The sequence below is a fragment of the Gadus chalcogrammus genome, chromosome 7 (genome assembly GCF_026213295.1).
Source record: "Gadus chalcogrammus isolate NIFS_2021 chromosome 7, NIFS_Gcha_1.0, whole genome shotgun sequence".
Lineage (NCBI taxonomy): Eukaryota > Metazoa > Chordata > Actinopteri > Gadiformes > Gadidae > Gadus > Gadus chalcogrammus.
The window spans coordinates 29609740-29632650 of NC_079418.1; the positions used below are offsets into that span (position 1 = coordinate 29609740).

Consider the following 22911-nt stretch of genomic DNA (forward strand, 5'->3'; position numbering starts at 1 on the left):
CGCGTACATATACATAAACATACACATTCACACATATGCACACCCACACGTGCACACACACAAGCACACACACACATTCACACACAAACCCCCACCCACACAAATCATTGTTTCCATGGATATCACAAGTGTATACTTTAAACTTTATGTAAAGAATTAAATAATGTATGCACAGTCTGGAGGACAGATGGTATTACTTATCCTCTCTCTCGTCTGGACAGCCAAGGAGGTGATGGAGCTGGTGGGGGAGAACCAGAGCACCTTCAGCGACATGGTGGCTGAGCTGGGCCTGTCTGCCGCCCTGGGCCCCGGGACCGAGTACACCCTGCTGGCCCCCGTCAACACCGTCTTCACCGGTGGGGGGACCGTCTGTCCGTCTTACTGTCTGTCTGTCTGTCCGTCTGTCTGTCTGTCTGTCTTACTATCTGTCCGTTTGTGCGTCTGTCCGTCTGTCCGTCTGTCTGTCTGTCTGTCTGTCCGTCTGTCCGTCTGTCTGTCTGTCTGTCCGTCTGTTTGTCTGTCTGTCTGTCTTACTGTCTGTCCGTATGTCCGTCTGTCCGGCTGTCCCTCCGTCCGTCTGTCAGTCTAAATGTCTGCCTGTCTGTCTGTCTGTCTGTCTGTCTGCCTGTCTTTCTGTCTGTCTGCCTGTCTGTCTGCATGTCAGTCTGTTTGCATGTCAGTCTAAATGTCTGCCCTGTCTGTTTATATGTCTGTCTGTTTATATGTCCAGATGTCTCTCTTTCCTTCCGTTTATACAGCTAGATCAAAGATGGATAATAGACACATACAGCTATCCAAGGACATAACAAAAGATTAATATCCTTTCAATATGTTGGCCCAGTCTGTGATTACAGCTGTTTTTACATTTAAGTACAATTATCTCCCTCTACGAATCGTTACAACTTATCTTACTCTGTGTGTGTGTGTGTGTGTGTGTGTGTGTGTGTGTGTGTGTGTGTGTGTGTGTGTGTGTGTGTGTGTGTGTGTGTGTGTGTGTGTGTGTGTGTGTGTGTGTGTGTGTGTGTGTGTGTGTGTGTGATAGATGAGGTAATGAGGACGGACCAGACCCTTCTGAAGGAGACGCTGGAAAACCACATCCTCAAGCTGAAGGTCACCCTGAGCGAGCTCTACAACGGACAGCAGCTGGAGACCCTGTTCGGAAACCTTCTGCGCGTCTTCATCTACCGCACGGTATGTCATCCGGAGTGTGTGTGTGTGTGTGTCGATGTGTGTGTGTGTGTGCGTATGTTTCTGCAAGCGTGTGGATGCGTCTGCACACGGCTGCTCTTGCACTGTTCCGACTGCCAATGAGAATTAAATAAGAATCGAGAGACAACGGAAAGAACGAGTGTGTTTCCACATCTCGGAGCTGATTGCATTTACTCGTAATCAGCTGGAACATTCATCTCCAGTGAGGCCTCAAGTGGAAAAAAAACACTATAAACACCCGGCTAATGACTAACTGACCTGGTTGAGACCCCCGGAATCAAGGGTACGAGCTACCCCAGTCTGGGTGCTTCAGCCAAGTGTAATCTGCCGGCGATCAATCCCTTTCGCACCCCTTCATGACGTCCGTGATGCGAGACTCGCGGTGGGCCTGTTACCCCCTGGAGGAATAATAACACCCAGGGCGGCCGTGTCTGTCGCCCCCCCCGGCCAGGCGGTGTGCATCGAGAACGCCTGCATGCTGCGCGGCGGCAAGGAGGGCAGCAACGGAGCACTGCACCTGATGCGCTCCCTGATCAAACCGGCCCGCAGGAGCATGTACGAGATCCTGGTCGCCGACGGACGCTTCAGGTGACCGCCGACGGACGTTTGGTCTCGACGCCAAATTGTTTGTTCTCTAATTCTTTGTTCATTCAACGTTTTCTGGTCCATTCAGCTTTTTTTATTCTTCCATTTTATTTATATATATTTTTTTTATATTATATATATATATGCCCATAGGCTTTATATATGTATTTCCTTTGTGTAGATATTTTTTAAATGATGATAATTGTATTGATTTCATATCTTGTCTCCCTCCGTCATCGCGTGTTGTTTTCTGTGGGATGACATTCAGTGCGTCACCCCGTGCTGACGGTGAAGCTCCCTGTGTTTTTTTGCGACAGGGTCTTCCTGTCTCTGATGGAGAGCGCCGGGCTCACCCAGATGCTGGAGCAGGAAGGCTCCTACACCGTCTTCGCCCCCACCGACGACGCCTTCAACGGCCTCTCCGAGGAGGACCTCACCCTCCTCACCGGTCGGTTGAACCGTCGGAACCGGCTGGTTTTTTCTGTTCCACCAAATCCATCACTGAAGGGTGGATGAATGGTGATGGTTGATTCGGCAGCAGCTCGGGAGGCAGAGCCGGGGTTGGCTGGTAACCGCAAGGTTGCTAGTTCGATCCCCGGTGCCCAGAGTGTCGAGGTGTCCCCGAGCGAGACACCTCATCCTGACTGCTCCCGACGAGCTGGCTGTCGCCTTGCATTGTTGACTCCACCGTCGGTGCGGGAATGGGGGCATGAATGGTAGAAGCTTTTATAAAAAAGTGTTTTACAATATTGCCTAACATTCACCCCTTCATGCACACATTCACAGAGCGACGGCTGAGTCAACCATGCTAGATAAATCCAGCCCGTTTACCGTGTGTTGTCCCCGGCCAGGTGACGTGAACGCTCTGAGGACCATCCTGCTCTACCACTTCAGCAACGGGGTGTTCATCAACGGCGGACTGGAGGGCGGGGTCACCAATCTGCTCAAAACGCTCCAGGGACAAAACCTCCAGGTGTTGTCGGTGCGTACGCGAGGAGAATCCGGTCTGAGGCGACCGAAAGGAGTTTAATGTGTTCACCTTGAGTGGCAGCCGCAAGAGCCTTTTTAAACAGTAGTTAGACGCTTTCACTAGTCCCAGCTCTATATTAAAATTGAACCAAGTTTACAGAATCTGTAAATCTTCTACTTCCCAAGCCATATGTTATGGACTACGGCCAAAACAACCCAACCAGTCATCCCTGATTGCAGTCAAATTAGTTTATCATTTCATTCTTTTACTTATTTCCTTACTGCTAAATGATCTCTCTATCTCTCAGTATCACTTTCTCTCCCACCCCTTTTCTCTCTCTCTCGCTCTCTCGCTCTCTCGCTCTCTTGCTCTCTTGCTCTCTTGCTCTCTTGCTCTCTGCTCTCTCTCTGCTCGCTCTCTCTTTCGCTCTGCTCTCTATCTCTTTCGCTCTCTTGCCCTCTGGCCTGTAATCAGATTATCAGACAATGTCTCTCGTTTCAGGAACTCACTACTTACTTTGTAGAGACAGGAAGACTGAGGGCAGACTCTGCACCAGGATAGGAACAGGAAACGGGTCATTAAGGTGTATGTGTGTGTGTGTGGGGGGGGGGTGATGGGGATATCATGCATCCGGCTGAACTTGTTAAACGCTGGACGTAGGAGGGACGTGGCGTATTTCAAATTAGTGGGTGGAAGAGTCGGTGAAACGGATTTGGAGGAGGTGAGGAGAAAGGGAGGGGGCGGCTGGTTCCTCACCCTGTGACCACCGCAGTATCATCAGTGACGTGATTAGATGTTATAAACACAGGAAATTAAACACCCTGGGTGTTTCATTTCAAGGGCCCCCTTTCTTTGGGTCGGATCACACCATACGCACCAGCTAGTCACTGTCTCTGGAACCATGTTCAAGCACTTAGAGGCGTGATGCCCAGGTTCCTGTCTGAGAGCCATTGTAATGATTAGGATCACTGCCATGGAACACAAACGTCCACACCCCCCTCCCTCCCGGGGCCCTACCAAGTACTGTTAACGTTGGCGTGAAGTAAGCCGAGGCAATTGTTAACAGATTTTCTCGGGCGCCAAATCCCATCCTTTTTTTCCGGACTTGAATGGACGATGGACTTGTGAACGATGGAATGCCCGTGGTGTCGTCCCCAGGTGAACAACTCCATCCACGTCAACTCGGTGGACGTGCCAGACAACGACCTGATGGCCACCAACGGCGTGGTGCACGTGGTGAAGAACATCCTTTATCCCGCCAGTAAGCGCCATCACACTGACCGACGTGAACGTCATAAAGTCGACTGTCAGAGTTTTCTGGACTGGACTCTTAATCATATTAACGAGTCGACTTTTTTGTTCTCCAGACATTCCCGTGGGCCGCGAAGACCTCCTCCTTCTCCTCAGGAAGATTATCAAGTACATCCAAATCAAGGTGACACGTCATTCAATGTACTTTTCCATCTCAATGTCGTGCTATTGGCCATTCTTAGTGTTCCTTCTTGTCATTCGTTCCCTAGTTTGTGTCTGGATATTCTTACTCCGAGATCCCCCTCACTTTCATCAGTAAGTCTCCATTCACTTTTCTTTCTTCAGCATTAACTTCATTTGGCTCTCTACCATCAAAACACATGCCTTTCTATTCCAGAAAGGACCATCACCACTACCACTACCCGCTTTGTGGAAACAGGTGAAAGCTTGATTCCATTGAACATACCATTGCCCTGCCTTAATGCATATCTCTTGATTTCATGGCTGGCGGCCATGGTTTGACTCGCATCACTGCCTTGCGGTCTAATCTATGTAATTCTATATCAATACAAAGCCTCCTTTATGTCCTTGTAATAAGGTAAGACGTATGGCGTAGTCAAGGCTTACATGCAGCAATATGCTAACGTTTCAAGGGCTTCGCTCGGGTCGCTCCTCTTTGTTCCTCCTTACCTTCCCCGCTCCCTCGGTCTTCCAGGATGTCTTGGCCGTCGCTTCAGTCAGGTCCTTGGGGGGGGTGAGGTAATTAGCCTGTCAGAGGATGGCCGTCGGCCGAAGCCTGCTCCCCGACGGTGTTTGTTCTGTTTGGAACACATCCAAACCTGGCCCGCGTCCAGACAGTGGGGAGCAGGCCTTGATAGATTAGATGTCCTCGGGAAGGGGAAGTCCCTTTTTGTTTTGGGCTGGAAGACAAATGCTTGCAGACTCGCATAGTTAAGCGGAACGTTTTAAACCTAGTTTGATTTATGGAGCGCAGTGAGCCCACAAATCTACGAAGCCTGGGTTACCAGGGGAAAAGCATTTTGCGGAGCTCTCGGGATGTAGGCGACGGTAGAGGTGTCTGGGAGAGATTACCAGAGCGGGATCACTTGTGTGTGTGTGGGGGTTATTTTCTTTTAGGGCCGAGGCCAAAGATTGGAAGCTCTCTGATGCTAACACATCTGTCGGCCCTCATCCCCTTAAAGCCTGCCTATAAATACGAACACATAGGGAATTGTTCCTCGGAAACAGATGCTATGTAGACGGAGGTAATTGGTGCCGCTGACATCCAGGCACATGCACTGGCCCAAATACACAAAAAGTGTATTCAAAAAAGAATTGAGCAGAATACTTTTTTAATACAAAAGGTTTCTTCAGATTTACACAAATGCAAAAACACAAAATTCACCTAGTGATTAAGGTACATTTTTGCCCTCAAAACAATGTAATGCATTACAAAGTAATGCATTACTTTGTAATGCATTACATTACAAAGTAATGTAATGCACAAGCTGTGAAATGTGGGAACACATTTCCCTCATGGAGGAAATTGTGTCGCACAAAAAAAGAGTGTAAGCCGCGCAGGCGCGCATGTTACCAGTGGAGCGTGCCCATTCGCCACGGCAAGTCCTGATAACCTCCACACCTCCGCACAGTGCCTGGAGTGACCAAAGTGACCCGGGTCATCAGTGGCGGTGAGCCGACGATCACCAAGGTGACCAGGGTCATCAACGCCGAACCCATCACCACCACGGTGGTGAGGGTGGTGGAGGAGGAGCCGACGCTCACCTCGGTGACGAGGGTGATCGGGGGCGACGCCTCCCTCAACACGCTCACCGTGCACGGCGAGACGGCGCCCACCGTCACCAAGGTGACCAGGGTCGTCCACACGGAGCCCAGCAGCACCAAGGTGATGAGGGTGGTGGAGGGGGAGGGGCCCACCCTCACCACGGTGACGAGGGTCATCGGCGGGGAATCCTCCGTCAACACGCTGACGGGCGTCTTCGAGGTGGAGCCCACCGTCACCAAGGTAACCAGAGTGGTCAGCGGCGGCGGCGGCGGCGAGGGTTCCATCACGAGAGTGGTCAGCAGCGGCGGCGAGGGTTCCATCACCAGAGTGGTCAGCGGCGGCGGCGGCGGCGAGGGTTCCGTCACGAGAGTGGTCAGCAGCGGCGGCGGCGGCAGCGAGGGTTCCGTCACGAGAGTGGTCGGCAGCGGCGGCGGCGGCAGCGAGGGTTCCTTCACGAGGGTGGTCAGCGGCGGCGGCGAGGGTTCCGTCACGAGAGTGGTCAGCAGCGGCGGCGGCGGCAGCGAGGGTTCCGTCACGAGGGTGGTCAGCGGCGGCGGACGCGGCGAGGGTTCCATCACGAGGGTGGTCAGCGGCGGCGGCGGCGAGGGATCCGTCACGCGGGTGGTCGACGGCGGGGAGGGCTCCTTCAAGGTAACGAGAGTGGTCCAGGGGGGAGGGTCCGTCAAAAAGGTGACGAGAGTCGTGGAGGGCGAACCGTCCTACACCACGTTGACGAGGGTCATCAGCGGGGAGCCCCCGATCACCACGCAGACCATCGAGTCGGAGCCCACCATCAGCAGGGTGGTGGTCGGGGGAGAGCACTCCATCCACCAGGTCACCCGCATGATCCAGGGGGGGGAGCCGTCCGTCACCAAGGTCACCGTCGGAGGCGAGCCCGGCCTCACCAAGGTCACCAGAATCATTGAAAGTGAGTCCTCTGTATTTGACCGTTTGTTTGTCATGCTTCTGGACCATGCTGTGGAGTCCAATCGGGGACACGAGTCTGAGGAGTGTTGTTTTTTTTTTTTTCTGCCCAATAGCACATGTCGGTGACATGGGCGGCGAGATGAAGAAGGTTCTGGAGGAAGGTCAGTTGGTTTAGACATGATGAGAGGCGTGAACAGCATGCGTTCCCAAGCAGGCGACCCCTCGAGTGTCTCCGCGTGACTGCGACACATGAATGGTCCGAAGTCACCATTCATGCCTTAGCAGTCAATGTTACATGTCAGGACGCTTTCGTCTAACTTTGTTGGTTAATCATCATGGAACCGTCAGACAAATCTGTGGCATGGTGTGAACCATTTGAATTGTAATGCTTGTGGTGTGGGCGTAGCAAGGGTGCTTTACACAGGTGCGACCATGAGGTCTAGACATTACAGTCACTGTTAAGCTAGGCAACGTTCCTTTACCCACACTGATCCCGTTACCAAATGTTTTTCCAATTATGATGACTCCTACCTCCTACCCGCATTCTGACTTCCTTCTGTCCTGAAACCCAACACATTGTATTTTTTTTATCCCACACAACTGGTTCCTCATAGAGGTAGCCAAGATAAAGAAGCACCAGGAAGAGCAGCTCCTGAAAATCGTAGAGGGAGGTTAGTTGGACCCAGCGACCGACTGGCATGACTGTGCACTGGACCTGTGTTGACCTGAGGAGCACGTTGTCGTAGCACCTACTCGCCCTCATCTTCCAACCTCCCGACACCTTCGTCGCTTTTTTTTCCCCCACCTTCTCCCACTTTCAGTTTCCGAATTCGGTGTCAAACGCGGACACACTTGCAATGCAGTGTAACTAAGTACGCTTCTGATTAGGGCATGATCGAATTTAAATGACTGCAATCCGGAGTTGCAGCGCAGCCGTTGTCTGCCAATGTAGCTTTGCGTTAGCACCGGTGTCCCTGCCAGTGCTTCGTATAACGACCCGACTCTGCGTTCCCCAGCGGTCCCTCTGCGCTCGCTACACGTCGTCCAGATGGTGGTTTAACAGACTGGCGGAGCCACAGAGAGCTATCGCCTTCGACCAGTTGGGTAGTTTTATCGCTCTGGAACTGCACTGTAAAGTTAATTTATGAGGATTCCGCAACGGTTATAGCGTGGTGGGAGGGGGGGGGGGGGGGGGGCGTTCGCCAATCGTCGGCAGCAGACTGCTGCAACCGCTCAGTGGGCGCGGGGGGGGGGGGCTCTACACGCTGAACTATGTTTCGCGGAGCTATGCCCGCTGTCGGGGATATCTTGGCCCGCCTCCAACCGACACAACCCCACACCTCGTTGCATCGAGCTTTATGGTGTTTACATAAGCCTGGGCCCGGCGAGAAGGAGCAAGAGGCTTGTTGTTTCTTTAAAGCGCGTTAGCGTTGCCACTCGGGTTTCGATTGAAGGCGGTTAACCTGACCTCAAAGGCTCACCATGGGGATCTGTCTGACCGTCCATCGTTCTGTCTGTCTCCTGTCACTAAACAACAGAGGCATGGAAAGAAGTGTCTGTCTGTGTTTTTTGTGATAGTCTGTGTGTCTGTGTGTATCAGTGTTAGAAATGCACCAACATTAGGCTCAAGCTTGTCACTGTGCTCTGCCTATGTGTGCACTAGTCTTACGTGCAAATCACCTGCAGCCGCTTTGATGCTCACATGCACAAGCACAAGGATGTAGGACGAAGCAGGAAGTAGAGCATGTTTGCATAACTCATGGAGAGAGGACGGGGTCTCTTGAGATAAACCTTAGCCCGCTGCTTTGCTAGTGTCACCGAGGGTAGCCTGGGAACTTTGGATCTATCTTTTGCTATTTTTATTTTCCTTTGGGTACCTCCGGCATGCCATCGTCTCATGCATGTGTGTCTGTGCATGTCTTGTTTGCGGGATTATGGGAGCACTTCTGTGCTTGGGAGAGCTTGCGTTTGTGTGTTTGTGTGAGAGATTGATGCAGAGAGTGTGTGTGTGTGTGAGAGGGAGCGATGCAGTCAGTATTTGTCTGCGTGTGTATGAGAGAGAAACAGAGTTTGTGTGAGGAAGAGAATGTGTACGTGTGTGTATGAGAGGGAGGGCGAGACTTTTTGTGTGCGTCTTTGTACATGTTTCTTTGTGTGGGTGTGTGTGCACATGTGCACAATGGCATGAAGTCTTGAAACAGAGTGTGAGTGTGCGTGAGTGTGTGAGTGCATGTGTGAGTGCATGTGTTTGTGCATGTGTGTGTGTGTGTGTGTGTGTGTGCGTGTGTGCGTGCACATTGCCATGCACTCATGATGTCTGAGCTGTGGTGGCGGTGGCGGAGGAGGGCGTGGCTACTTCAGGTGTATGTACCTGTTAGTCTGTCTGTCTGTCAGTCAGTGTGTTGCCAAGTCGCTAAATGACTATCAACGCCCCTCCCCGCTGCCGCTGTCAAGGTGAAGCCGGCACCCTGCGAATCCTCCAGCCTCAGATCTTTAAGGGTAGGGACCTCTGGAGCACCTCACCCTCCTCCATGTCTTCCTCTGTCCACCTTTTTCAAATAGTCCTCGCCTGGACCAAGACTCCGTGAGCTCTAAGCGTCCTCCCGCACGGAGAAAACAATTATTCAGAAATGCAATTTTTTTCGAAAGCATTTTCTTTTATTTGTGTTTAACCTCCGTCCGTCCCGTTCTTCGTGTGTGATCGTGTTGTTTGTCCCCCTCCCAGGTTCTGAGTTCTCTAAGATCACCACCATCCACGGCGACCCCAATCTGATCGAGCTCGAATCGGAGAGAATCTCCAAGCTGATTAGAGGTCCCTCCTAACGCTCACTCACACTTTCAACGCATGCGTACATCTCATTGGCTGGCAGGGTGGGAGGTGTATTGATCTAACGCCATTTGTGTGTTGTGTTTGGTGCTCAGACGGGGGTCCAGTAGCCTCCGCAAGGAGACCACCAGGTGAGCATCAGAGACTCATGCCACCTTTGGACGATGTTCAAAACGTACTTGCGGGAGCCATGTGTATTTATTCGTGGATATATATAATGGTTTTTTTTCTGTTTCTGTCGCAGTCGGTATGAGGAGAAGAAAGATGAAGGCCAGGCGTCACATCAGGCCAAGGCAGTGAGCGTGGCAATGAGAAGATCCAAGCCCACAACCTCAAGATCCGGGGAGAGATACGGAGAGAGTCACCGGGGGTCCGAGAACGGTACGGAAAGACCGAACAATCGTGGGTGGACAAGAAGCGATGGAGTTGAGGAGCTCCTTGTTCCATCCACAAAACGGATGAATGCGACATTGGTTCAGAGCGCGATAGGCGATGAGGTTTTATACTGCAATGCTATAAGAAGTACTCTGTGTGTGTAATTAATGTAAGTATGCAAGGTAAATGTTTACTGCAGTGTGTAGGGGGAGGAGAGTGTAAGATAGGGTTGACCGTGGAGAGGGAGGACTTTGTGAAAGATTGACTGTAGTTTTTGTTTTGTTTCTTTGTTAACGAATGGCATTGTTTTCAAACTGGTGCTGACATTTTATACAACTGATGCTGCATGACAAATGATCACATTCACATTAACTCTTATTTTCATTTTGTTTGGTTGATTTGGTGACTCAAATGTTTAATGGTTTTGAACGTATGCTTGGTTTTATGTTTGTCCACGTGATACAATACAAATCTCTAGTATTTTTTTACTGTATGCTCTGAGTGGCAAAGAGAGACCAAAATAAAAAAAAAAGCGTTTACTTTGGAATACAGTTTTCCTTTTGCTTGTTTTTCAACCGGGTGTACATACTTCTCTTCTCCATGCCACTCCTGTCTGCGGTGATTTGACGGGAAATTCATTTAAGCTATGGTTCAATAAAATTATAACAATTCATTGTGTTTGCATTTGATCAACGACTTCATCATAGATGGCTGTCCTGTCCTCTGCCGGCATGAAAAAAGAAATCGATAGGTTGTGACATCTGAATAAGCTTTTTCTAAAACATTGGACAAAATAATAGTAGATAATATTGACTAGACTATGACAATTATCGGTAATGTATGCATAAATGTCTAAATACGTATACCTAAGTACATCCACGACTACTTAGAGCAAAATACAGAACGATTATTGAAAAAATACTAAAATAAGTTGACAGAATGAGTAAACATCTGATAAAGGGTCATGCAGAAACCTCTGGAATTCCCATAGAATGTGGCATAAAGCAAGGACCTATTTCAAAATGTGGCCATTTTCCAACATATATGTATGATAACATTTGAAAGAACCATACATTTATCTTATCAAAACGTTATCATTCCCTTTATCTCCAAGGTATAGACTATTGGGTAAACATATGCAATGGAGGCAGTGAAGTCTGAAAGCATTCCAGCTTGCCACATAGTGAAATAGAAATGTTGTCATATTTTGAGTTATAGGCCCCTGAAACATTGTCAAACGGGGTCAAATTGCAATTCTACAGCTGAAAGGGGAAGGTATTGGGTGACTGTCAACATTGACGGGTAGAAAGCAGGGAACAGAAGGTTAGCGCAACAGTGAAAGGACTCAGAGTGGTTGGTGGGCCTGCTCCTGATTGATCCAGTCTGGCATTTCGTTTTGAGTTTCAACACAATAAATACAGTTTAGACAATATTTTCAAAAAGTGCCACTGGTAAATTGTGAAAGTATTGCACTTGGCTGAAACGTCTAGTCTACTGACTTGTATTGTTTCTGTGGTTGTGAGTGAAGCGAACAAGCGGTCCCACGAAATGTTCCCGTTTTTTAAATCTATGATTGATTTCAAAATTTCAACGTTTCTTGCTTGCTCATGAGTAAAAATGTTGAGATGGTTTGGAAGGGTAAGGGTTTATTATTCTCTGGCCCATCTGATGGCGCGACCTCGCTATGCAGAGTCTATCTTTGACTTTATACCATAAGCAGGCCTGAAGGATCAAAACAGAAAGGCTATCAATACAATAAGAACGATTCCCTATTTGAGCAGCCTGCTTTGGTTTGTGTTTGGGTTGTTTAACAAAGCCTAAAGCATACCATTTGGCATGTAATTCCCAATGGTTGGGTCACTGTAGCACCACATTAACCATGATAAAAACAGCCAAAACGTAAATTGGACCCTCTTTTGTTTTTCATCTTAATACTGAATGTCATAAGCAGCAACAGTCAAACGTTGTTATTCTTCTTTGGTGCTTTTTTTTACTGGTATGGTTATCACATCCCATTGTTACTTTAATATTCCTATTTTGTATTTGTTTCAATTGTTCTCCGAAACAAAGTGGACATGGGTGCAGCAGTGTTGGATAGGAACCAACTCAAGGCTAATGACAATGCAGTGCGGATGACTGAAGCCTTGTGGCACGGGGGCTTGTTTCGGGATGAGGCAGCTTTACACAACAGAGAGGATGCAGGAGTCAAAGAAAGCAACTGGCAGGGAAAGTTGAACTTAAGTGAAAGATTGCGCTACCTCATCTGGCTCTTGCATCGTCAGACGTCGTCCTCTGGTCCAAAGGCTTAATGCTGGAAGCCATGGTTGTCCGCGTTCACGGTGTCGAGTGAAAAGGTCTATTGTCTGAGCGTCTGCAGGAGGCGAGCGGGCTGGTTCAGAAAGCCTGCTGGATGAATCTCGGGGTGAAACACAAGAACCTCAGTCATTAACTTGATTTTGCATGCAACCCAATTCGGCCAACTATGTCATTTTTCCCGTTGAATACTCGAGCTGAACACCTACGCTTGGTCGAAAGGATGATGGGATTGAAAGATACTTGTAATTTCATTATTATATCACATTTCTTACATTTGATATGTTTAAATAATGTGATGCTTTCACTGTTTTTGATCCATTATTATTATAATTATCTCAATGCTAAAATATCTATGACTATTTAAGCATTTCACCGCTTTTCCATTTTGTACCGACAACAAGGATAATATAAATGAATAAAGATATAACACTAAATGTCTTGTAAATGCTCGCTACATGCTCGGAGCAACGTTTTAGTTCACACAGTTTCACATATGCTTGCAATAATTATTCATGAGATGTTTTTTGCAGCGAAGGGGCTCTCTTTACATGACTTGACCCAGCCTAGAAAACAATTCCCAGACAAACTCCTCGCCAAGCTACAAACCACAACCTTCGCAAACCTCTACCAAGAAGTCCTGAAGCTTAAATGGAATTAAACACTATATTGTTTAGAGTTTATCATCCGTATGCCTGCATAAACTCGAACATGAATTAATGAGATTGTATATTTTTGGAGGGTCGTTAGTGAGACAAAACGGGGGGCGTAAGCGTGCGGCACAGAGTTTGCGAGATTGATCATTTCTGCCCTTGTCCAATCACCACCTTGTTCAAGTAGCCAGCTGTAGATAAGCATCGGAACAAGTCCACACATCAGCCAATCCTTAAATTCTTCTTCTTAAACAACGAGATGTATTACTTGTTAACATGACACGTAAATATGCTCGTTCTGTTTCTTACTTTTGACTCTTGGTTTATTTCTTTAGGCACTGGGGCCCATTGTGTGCGATGACTCTTGCGTGTGTGCGCGTTGCTCCAGCTGAGACGCACCGCAACACATTCATGCAGCCGTGTCGCTGCGGGTGGCTGTGGCCCATGCTTTCCCTCTTAGAGAAACCAAATGATTACATCTGTAGGTCCATCTGGGGGGGAGCCATGAGGAAAATGATGTGTGTGTGTGTGTGTGTGTGTGTGTGTGTGTGTGTGTGTGTGTGTGTGTGTGTGTGTGTGTGTGTGTGTGTGTGTGTGTGTGTGTGTGTGTGTGTGTGTGTGTGTGTGTGTTTGTATGCGTGTGTGTGTGTGTGTGTGTGTGTGTGTGTGTGTGTGTGTGTGTGTGTGTTTGTATGCGTGTGTGTGTGTGTGTGTGTGTGTGTGTGTTTGTATGCGTGTGTGTGTGTGTGTGTGTGTGTGTGTGTGTGTGTGTGTGTGTGTGTGTGTGTGTGTGTGTGTGTGTGTGTGTGTGTGTGTGTGTGTGTGTGTGTGTGTGTTTGTATGCGTGTGTGGTATCTGGCGGCCTGTCCTAGGAACAGGACAGGGATGGATCTAATGGAGAAGATGTGTATAGATTTTCCACAAGTGTGTGGGATTCGATTTTCCCTTTCCTGTGCTGCGACGTGGTCTTTAATGTCGTCTCAGCGTTTCTATTTTGGGTGTTTCAGTTTCGTCAATCAGCGTACATCATCACACAACTGCGAAATTGAACTAGGATCTTCAGATCTTTGTTTTCTGTCTTTTGTTTCTAAATTGTTTTTATTATTCCAGTAAAAGTTATAAAACGGCAGAGCTTACTAGGATGGGAATCGTATAAGACATATTAAGCTAATTAAAACTCCAAAAAAGGTTTGGGTTCGCGTTAAAGAAATCAGAAAATTCAAGTAAATCAATCAATTTGAAATCCTTTCAAATAACTGTCAAATGTTTAACTACTGACGGTCATGAGCTGGCTGACATGTTCCCGTATTGGTGTGACGATGGGCCCACAGACCCTGTCGTCTTAATGTGGGAGTGATCTGAAACTAATTCAATGAGCTCTCATAATATGCGAGTGTAATTAGTCGATTGCAAAAGCATAGACTCTGACATCCAACCTTGATTGTTCTCTAACGCAGAGCACGCACCATGACATCATCCGGTGTGTCACTTCAGGGTTTTTCTGGTTTTTCTTTCCTTTTCAGCGGAGCGGGAGCAGAGCCGGGTAAAGAAAAAAGAAAAGAAAGACGTGCATTTACCAAAGGGCTGCAGTCAAGGACACAAAGCCAAGAACACGTCTGTCCTGGGAGGGCCGGATGAGGAGAATACTGCGGAGACTGAAGTCTCCAGCACCTGTTTGAACTGCATCGCCAAAGGGAGACTTACTCTCCCAGAGGTTGGGAGATTTCCATCGTGTCGGGACACGTCCACGTTTTGTGTTCAGTGCTACAAACAACCAGGCTGCCTAAACTCAATGTGTTTCCCTCATAGGGTTCAAAGCATATTCTTGCACATGAGATAAGATGTTGGGTGCTCTATTAATCCCAGATGGGATGTTTGAACGCTGGCAGATGACAAAGCAGATTAAATTTGGCCCTGGAGGAATTTGCCGTGTTCGCAGTATTTGACACCGTTGATAATTTGTAACAAAATTATGACATATTCAAGCTGAACTTATTTGTCTACTCCACAACAAGAAGCTTGGGTCGGCCCTTGTCTTACCAAGTCCTGTTTTGGTGGTTGTTAAAGGACTAAGATCCAGCTGCCCTGTCTTCAGTCAGCTTGGTTACTACTGAGGACCCGGGAGCAACAGCATTTGGCCAGGCCGTGTGTGATAGAGCCAGTCTTATTGGTTTATCATGTCTTCGGGCCTTTCTGGGTTCTGTTCTGTTCAGAAGTATTGTTTTGATTTGATTTGATGCATCTTTACTTCCATTTGTTTTTCCTCTTATTCTTGTTTTTGGTTGGATGCTCCTGGTAGTCCTACTACCTAGGTCTGGGATCCCTTGTTTTCCCCGTGGCCTGTCCCAGCTCCCCCGCCCTCCGTTAGGCCCAGTTGGATATTCTCTTTGACATTATTGTCCCCTTCCTGTTAGGACTTGAGATACCGTGTAAGCTACAATTGTATTACCGCCATTAGCCTCTGGTCGTGGCTGCAATGGACCGATACCTGTTTGGATCCCTCTCTCCTACATCTGAGGGACGCCTTCTCAGGCCGCTCTCACGTTAATAATAAACTATTACATGAATAATCCAGGTGAAATGCAAGCTTTACCAGCACTAGTTGTTCCCATTCAGCTCAGATGAAGATAGTTAAGAAAGCAAACGCAATAATCTTGGCATGTCTTTTTAAAGCAAAATACTGGAATATCTTGACAGAAAACCTTGGTCTTATTTGAATTTGTTTGCCAACCAAAAAATACAAATCGAGCATAAGTATAATCATACTTCTTTTGCCCGAAGAATTCTGTATTTTGTGCAAATGAAAACATGTTTGGAAAGACGTTCTTGTTTATTTATGGAAAATAACTAACTAACCCATGATTTTTAGCATAATGCCAAAAAAATGCATAAACTACTGGCTAACTATTTACCAGAGCAAGTCCTTCTTTCTAACCTGCAAAAACATAAATTCAGGTTCAGTTTGAATTTTTGTTTATTTGATATCAACATAATTTGTATTATTCATTTTTGTCAAATCTGACCAGGAAGGAGAAGGGTGGGAACACCAATTCTAATGCTTTGTATAGTTTTCAGGGAAAAGCCCAGAAAGTATTCTACTTGTATGCTCTGTGCACTTGAGTCAATGTTTTTTGACCTTTGATGTTCTCCCTCTGCAGCATAACAACCTAAACATGATAAAAGTAGCGAGAAGAAAGAAGGTTCCTGCAGCCGACAGAGCCACCAGTACATCTATAGAGTAGTAGGAGTACCAGGGCATCTTATAAGCCTGTGTACGCAGGTGGGCTGCACCTTTGTGGCGCATCACGTACTCCACCCAGAAGATGGCGTGGTCCATGGGAGGAATCGGCTGGTCTCTGTGCAGACCGGACAGTCTCTGCATGTTGTGACTGTAACTGTCTTGGTGGAGCACTTCCTTGAGTCCCTGCTCAAAGCTGTGAAAGTTAACATCTGCCAGCCTTATAATCTTTCCCGCTCCCCTCTCCTGTAGACGAAGCAGGTTGTCGAACTGGTCAAAGAACAGGGGTATGCCCAGCACTGGGACCCCATGGTATATGGCCTCCTGGACTCCATTGGTTCCTCCGTGAGCCACAAACACCTTGGTCTGAGGGTGTCCCAGGAGGTCCTTCTGGGGCATCCAATCAAGGATCAGTGTGTTGTTGCCCAAAGAAGATGGTATTTTTCCAGTGTGCCTCCAAATGACCTGCAAAATAAGAGACTTGATTGTAAATGTATGACTGAACTCTCATTCTGATGACACTGGTTACACACACTGTGTACTGGGATCACTTTTACTCATTGAAAAGCATTGACTGAATTTTTAAGTAGCTAAAGGTTAAGCAGACCACTTTTGTTTGAAGTCAAACACGTGTTAGTATCAGGGCAAAACATTGTAGCATTTTGGTTGTATGATCTGTTTGGAGAAACTCATGCCCGTCCGAGCAGCCATGCCTGTGAAGGCAGGGGCCATACAATACAATCAATGTCTGATCTCCATTACCTTTTGAGGCATCTTTGCGAAGACCCTGGCAATATCCTCTGCGATGTCATCTGGTAACGCACTCACAAAAGTACCCAGGGTCATGATGATCACTCCATGCTCCCCGGCACTCTCAACAAACGCTTCAAGGTCAGCTGGGAGTGGCTGGGCAGGCTTGCACTGGAAGCCCCCTATATAAACCACATTCGGCATGGTGGGTCGAGGAAAGTCAAACACAAAGTCAGACCGGAACAGCCAAATATCCGCTTCCTGGAAGAGTGAGACGGTGTCACACCCTCCCTCAATGTACTTGTCACAAATGGCTTCATAATGAGGCCCAATCATGAACACCTCCTGGAAAACAATGAGGCCGTGGAAAAACACGTTCTTGATGCGTTCCGTGAAACTCATGTTGTCTGTTAGCCCCGAGCCCAGGACAGGGATGTAGGACAACGGCGACGGGGCGATCATGAAATGGCCGTCTCCACTGGTGATCCAGCGGACGTTGAGCACCGTAGGAAGCTTGAGATACTTGGCGAGGACGACACCGATGGCAATAGAAGGGTCAGTCAGAACCATGTCATACTGGGCCTCTGATAGGCTCTGGAGAAGCCTTGGATCTTCAAAGATTTGAGCAAGCATATCACAGTATATGGAATGAACCTCAGAGGTCATTGATTGGAACTGCACAATGAGTTTGAGGTGCGTGAGTGACGACGATCCTTCTCTCTGTACCTGAGGGACAATTAGAAAGTATATCAGAATTTAAATATGTACTTAATGGACCAAAACATCAAGTCAGTACTTATGTAATGTATAATATTAAATGTATACATTATTAACTCTTCATAAAGGCTAGGTGTATAAAATATAGTATGAATTTGACAGTAACCTACCTTTATAATCCTCTCTAAATATCCATGAATGAGACCTTCAAATTGCTTGGATTGAGGGATATTGATGGAGTCATACAAATGGGACACCTCTTCAATGTACCAGCTTTTTGACGGTCGGATCACAGAGATGCTATGTCCTCTGGCGTGGAGTTCCTCAATCATGAGCTTCATATTGATCCAGTGACTACCATCCAAAGAAAACACCAGAATCTTACCTCCATTACAAGGTGGGGTGATAAGAAGAGGCATTAGAAAAACACTGAAGAATATGGATATTCCACACGCAGAATTGGACTCCATGGTACCTAGGAAGAGAGCCAGAGTAAAAAAACTGTAAAAAAAAAAGAGACCTACTAACAGGCACAATGTAACAACCATACATTACTTGATGCAGAGCAACATACCCATCACACGATACTCCTGCAAACACTGGGCACAGGGGGGGATTTTGTTGTTCCACAATCCTCACACATTAGAGGTCAAACTCCAAGATGTTTCTCACCGGCACCGACCAATCAGTGAAAGGGTAAAAAAAACATTAAGTTGTGCAACACTTCATGAAGTTTAACATGAATAATGTGTAATCAATAATGTGAACTTGTTGTTTATTGAATTACTAAAATTCTTCCACGGTGGAAACTGTATTTTTACTGTCTTGCATAATGCAAATGGCATGTTGTAAACTCATGCTTATACACTTGTTTCCTTCATTTCAATTCAGACAATTTTTTTTCTTCATAGGACCAGTATTATATTCAACCTATCCTTGATCCTTGAAGGGTCTGTAGGTACGATTTGAGAGTTGCAGAGAGCGAGAGCAAAATATAAATAATCCCCCTCCCTCTCTCTTCCCTCCCTCCCTACGTTTCGCTGCCATTGAGAAATGTGTCATTCATGCACCTGGGATTGATTCTCTTGTAACACTGTGTTCGTAATTGGGATTGACACTCATGATTGACAGTCGGAGATCAGAAATTGACATTGTTGTTTTAGTTTAAACAATTAATATACGATGGAAATGTGTACATGTAGCCTAAACATTTCATTTGATTTTACCAGAACCTTTTTGCTTCATCAATATGATATCCTTGAAAATATATATATTTCAACAAGTCATGGCTGCAGACTGCAGTATATAAATGTAAAATATTTTTTAGATAAATAATTGTAAAAATTTGATGCAAGAAAGGTGCATCAAAATCAATTATAATGTAATGAAATTTACATTCATATGTTTTTAAGAGCCAAAGCAGTCAGATACGTTTCATCTCCAATGGAGATATTAGAACATTTTAGATTTGATTTATTTTTTATGATCATTCATTAACATTTTTGTTACAGTTGTGTCTGTAATTGTCAATTTTTTTTGACCTTTGATGTTCTCCCTCTGCAGCATAACAACCTAAACATGATAAAAGTAGCGAGAAGAAAGAAGCTTCCTGCAGCCGACAGAGCCACCAGTACATCTATAGAGTAGTAGGAGTACCAGGGCATCTTATAAGCCTGTGTACGCAGGTGGGCTGCACCTTTGTGGCGCATCACGTACTCCACCCAGAAGATGGCGTGGTCCATGGGAGGAATCGGCTGGTCTCTGTGCAGACCGGACAGTCTCTGCATGTTGTGACTGTAACTGTCTTGGTGGAGCACTTCCTTGAGTCCCTGCTCAAAGCTGTGAAAGTTAACATCAGCCAGCCTTATAATCTTTCCCGCTCCCCTCTCCTGTAGACGAAGCAGGTTGTCGAACTGGTCAAAGAACAGGGGTATGCCCAGCACTGGGACCCCATGGTATATGGCCTCCTGGACTCCATTGGTTCCTCCGTGAGCCACAAACACCTTGGTCTGAGGGTGTCCCAGGAGGTCCTTCTGGGGCATCCAATCAACGATCAGTGTGTTGTTGCCCAAAGAAGATGGTATTTTTCCAGTGTGCCTCCAAATGACCTGCAAAATAAGGGACTTGATTGTAAATGTATAACTCAACTCTCATTCAGATGACTCTGGTTACTGTTACGTATTTTAAGCACATAAGCTGCCCCAACATAGCCACTAGGAAGCAGTATCGAACACACAAGCTGCTTTACCCTCACATAGACACTAGGAAGCAGGATTGAACTAATAAGCTGCAATAACTACTCCAGACACAGATGGCAGCACCTTTAGCCAAGTGAGGAGGGCGGAGCCATTATGTCCCACCGGCCACGCCTACTTCACATAGGCCAAGCTCACTTGACCCTAACCAGCGCGGCAGTGAGATTGGAGTTCAGAGACCTAGGCAGACCCGCAGAGGGACCCGGGCCTAAGCCCGGGGCTCGACGTAGCTCTACGGTATTTTCTCTCACACGCGTGCAAGATAAAATTCCCTCCCTTTAGCTTCATAGTTACCATACCGAAATACCTTAACAAATAAAGTGAGTTAAAAGCGACCAAGGATTGGACTACTTTCTTCAAAAACGCGACATTACACACACTGTGTACTGGGATCACTTTTACTCATTGAAAAGCATTGACTGCATTTTTAAGTAGCTAAGGTTAAGCCAGTCCCTCAAGAAAATGCAGCGTTTTTTTGCGATTGTTGCGGCCAAAAATCCTTCATTATGCAGCATGTTTTCTTAAATAATACGATGAAATATGCGGCATATTTATGCAATTTTATGCAATGAAATTGGGGAACTTGCAAAAATTGTTGGAACTTGCGAAAAAGGCAGCTTTTTGATGACGTTCACGTTGCGTAATTACGTCACTTCATAACATTCCCATGGCAACAGGGGGAAATGGTTGCTCTCGTGTGAAGTAAGCGCAAAATATTTAAACTTTATGCTAAGATATAGGTGATGTTTTTGCAACGAAAATGCGGGGATTATGAAATCATGCAAGCCCCGCATATTTTGCGCAGAAATCGGCAATTTATGCGGTGAAAGTGCGGCACATTTGAAAAAATGCGGCCCCCGCATGAGTATGCAGCCTTTGGATGATTATGCGTTGAATTGTGAGATCGCATAATCTGGTTTTTCTGTAGGGACCTTTAAGCAGACCACTATTGATTGAAGTAAAACACGTATTAGTATCAGGGCAAAACATTGTAGCATTTTGGTGGTATGGTCGGTTTGGAGAAACTCATGCCCGTCCGAGCAGCCATGCCTGTGAAGGCAGGGGCCATACAATACAATAAATGTCTGATCTCCATTACCTTTTGAGGCATCTTTGCAAAGACCCTGGCAATATCCTCTGCGATGTCATCTGGTAACACACCCACAAAAGTACCCAAGGTCATGATTATCACTCCATGCTCCCCGGCACTCTCAACAAACGCTTCAAGGTCAGCTGGGAGGGGCTGGGCAGGCTTGCACTGGAAGCCCCCTATATAAACCACATTCGGCATGGTGGGTCGAGGAAAGTCAAACACAAAGTCAGACCGGAACAGCCAAATATCCGCTTCCTGGAGGAGTGAGCTGGTGTCACACCCTCCCTCAATGTACTTGTCACAAATGGCTTCATAATGAGGCCCAATCATGAACACCTCCTGGAAAACAATGAGGCCTTGGAAAAACAGGTTCTTGATGCGTTCCGTGAAGCTCATGTTGTCTGTTAGCCCCGAGCCCGGGACAGGGATGTAGGACAGCGGCGACGGGGCGATGATGGAATGGCCGTCTCCACTGGTGATCCAGCGGACGTTGAGCACCGTAGGAAGCTTGAGATACTTGGCGAGGACGACACCGAAGGCGATAGCAGGGTCAGTCAGAACCAGGTCATACCGGGCCACTGATAGGCTCTGGAGAAGCCTTGGATCTTCAAAGATTTGAGCAAGCATATCACAGTACATTGAATGAATCTCAGAGATCATTGAGAGGAACTGCCCAGTGAGTTTAAGGAACGTATGTGACGACGATCCTTCTCTCTGTACCTGAAGGACAATTAGAAAGTATCAGTCAGTTTTTTAACATGTACTTAATGGACCAAAACATCAAGTCAGTACTTATGTTATGTATATTATTAAATACATCGTTATTAAGTCTTCATAAAGGATACATGTGTGAAATATAGCATAGATTTGACAATAACCTACCCTTATATACCTCTCTAAAAATCCTTGAATGAGATCTTCAAATTGCTTGGATTGAGGGATATTGATGGAGTCATAAAAAGGGGACACCTCTTCAATGTACCAGCTCGTTGACGGTCGGATCACAGAGATGCTATGTCCTCTGGCGTGGAGTTCCTCAATCATGAGCTTCATATTGATCCAGTGACTACCATCCAAAGAAAACACCAGAATCTTACCTCCATTACAAGGTGGGGTGATAAGAAAAGCCATTAGAAAAACACTGAAGAACATGGATATTCCACGTGCAGAATTGGACTCCATAGTACCTAAGAAGAGAGCCAGAGAGACATGGTTAATCTACAAGAGCTCTTTTGGTTGATTAATTCAATACCCTATGATTCAAGCATGATAAGCCTGCTTGGAACAATTGCGACACAATTGTGACACACAATTGTGGCACAACAATTGTGACACACAAAAAACAGACATACTAACAGGCACAATGTAACAACCATACATGACTAGATGCAGAGCAACTTACCCATCACACGATGCTCCTGCAAACACTGGGCACAGGGGGGGATTGTGTCGTTTCACATTCCTCACGCATTAGAGGTCAAACTCCAAGATATTTCTCACAGGCGCTGCCCAATCGGTGAACAGGTAAAAAAAAGTAAAATGTATGTAACACTTCATAATGTTTGACATGAATACTGCGTTACCAATAATGTGTACTTGTTATTTATTAAATTACAAAATTATTAGAAGGGTGAAAACTGTATTTTAACTGTCTTGCATAATGCAATGTGTTTGAGTTGCATATTGTTTTGCATTTAAACTTTTTCCTTTAATTTCACTACAGACAATTTTATTTTTTATAGGACAGTATTTTATTCAACCTATTCTTAATATGAGTTCTTGAAAAAGTATTTGCTTAAAGTGTCTGTAGGTACGATTTGAGAGTTGCATAGAGGAAGCACAGGAGAGAGAAATATTATGAAATGAACAACCCCATGATAATCCCCCTTCCTCCCTACGTTTCGCTGCCTTTGAGAAATTCATGCCCCTGTGTGTGATAAATGGTAACACTGTGTGAGTGCA

At 46.5% G+C, this 22911-nt stretch overlaps 4 protein-coding genes across 7 annotated transcripts in view; 2 read left to right on the forward strand and 2 right to left on the reverse strand.

Moving 5' to 3' along the window:
- The window catches only part of LOC130386126 (short transient receptor potential channel 4-like), a 10312-nt gene extending 10079 nt beyond the window's left edge, over positions 1–233 (forward strand). Inside the window, exon 5 of the mRNA XM_056594904.1 lies at positions 227–233. Within this exon, the coding sequence (XP_056450879.1) occupies positions 227–233 (7 nt within the window). The remainder of the gene's footprint in view (positions 1–226) is intronic.
- LOC130386311 (periostin-like) lies at positions 227–10617 on the forward strand. 4 transcript variants are annotated; one of them, XM_056595145.1, is made up of 15 exons: positions 227–356; positions 1043–1191; positions 1661–1797; positions 2112–2242; positions 2646–2776; positions 3923–4025; positions 4132–4199; positions 4285–4330; positions 5668–6729; positions 6842–6889; positions 7343–7399; positions 9183–9227; positions 9454–9540; positions 9651–9686; positions 9800–10617. In XM_056595145.1, exons 1-15 carry the CDS (start codon positions 233–235, stop codon positions 9853–9855), a joined length of 2280 nt encoding a protein of 759 aa, XP_056451120.1. In that variant the 5' UTR covers positions 227–232; the 3' UTR covers positions 9856–10617. The 4 variants fall into 4 exon arrangements, with proteins under 4 accessions (XP_056451120.1, XP_056451121.1, XP_056451122.1 ...); XM_056595146.1 differs by lacking the exon at positions 9183–9227 and adding an exon at positions 4413–4454 and having other exon boundaries at positions 9800–10616; XM_056595147.1 differs by lacking the exon at positions 7343–7399 and adding an exon at positions 4413–4454 and having other exon boundaries at positions 9800–10616.
- A 5215-nt stretch (positions 10618–15832) lies between these two features.
- Positions 15833–18562, reverse strand: LOC130386230 (UDP-glucuronosyltransferase 1A5-like). The gene is made up of 4 exons (XM_056595029.1): positions 18176–18562; positions 17772–18076; positions 16897–17610; positions 15833–16599 (listed from the first exon to the last, which is right to left on the reverse strand). The coding sequence occupies exons 1-4, from the start codon at positions 18177–18179 to the stop codon at positions 16018–16020; spliced, it is 1605 nt and encodes a 534-aa protein (XP_056451004.1). The 5' UTR covers positions 18180–18562; the 3' UTR covers positions 15833–16017.
- A 495-nt stretch (positions 18563–19057) lies between these two features.
- On the reverse strand, positions 19058–22398 carry LOC130386232 (UDP-glucuronosyltransferase 1A5-like). The gene is made up of 4 exons (XM_056595030.1): positions 22352–22398; positions 21832–22136; positions 20956–21669; positions 19058–19709 (listed from the first exon to the last, which is right to left on the reverse strand). Exons 1-4 carry the CDS (start codon positions 22353–22355, stop codon positions 19128–19130), a joined length of 1605 nt encoding a protein of 534 aa, XP_056451005.1. The 5' UTR covers positions 22356–22398; the 3' UTR covers positions 19058–19127.
- Positions 22399–22911: the final 513 nt, after the last annotated feature.

Bases quoted from the DNA above. Each gene is read 5' to 3' on its own strand.
- LOC130386311 (XM_056595145.1), top strand. From the start codon at position 233: ATGGAGCTGGTGGGGGAGAACCAGAGCACCTTCAGCGACATGGTGGCT. The intron at 357-1,042 runs GTGGGGGGACCG...TGTGTGTGATAG, and splicing joins CGTCAACACCGTCTTCACCG to ATGAGGTAATGAGGACGGAC. The intron at 1,798-2,111 runs GTGACCGCCGAC...TTTTTGCGACAG, and splicing joins GTCGCCGACGGACGCTTCAG to GGTCTTCCTGTCTCTGATGG.
- LOC130386230 (XM_056595029.1), bottom strand. The intron at 17,611-17,771 runs GTAGGTTACTGT...ATTGTCCCTCAG, and splicing joins ATTTAGAGAGGATTATAAAG to GTACAGAGAGAAGGATCGTC. The intron at 16,600-16,896 runs GTAATGGAGATC...CTTATTTTGCAG, and splicing joins TCGCAAAGATGCCTCAAAAG to GTCATTTGGAGGCACACTGG.
- LOC130386232 (XM_056595030.1), bottom strand. The intron at 21,670-21,831 runs GTAGGTTATTGT...ATTGTCCTTCAG, and splicing joins TTTTAGAGAGGTATATAAGG to GTACAGAGAGAAGGATCGTC. The intron at 19,710-20,955 runs GTAATGGAGATC...CTTATTTTGCAG, and splicing joins TTGCAAAGATGCCTCAAAAG to GTCATTTGGAGGCACACTGG.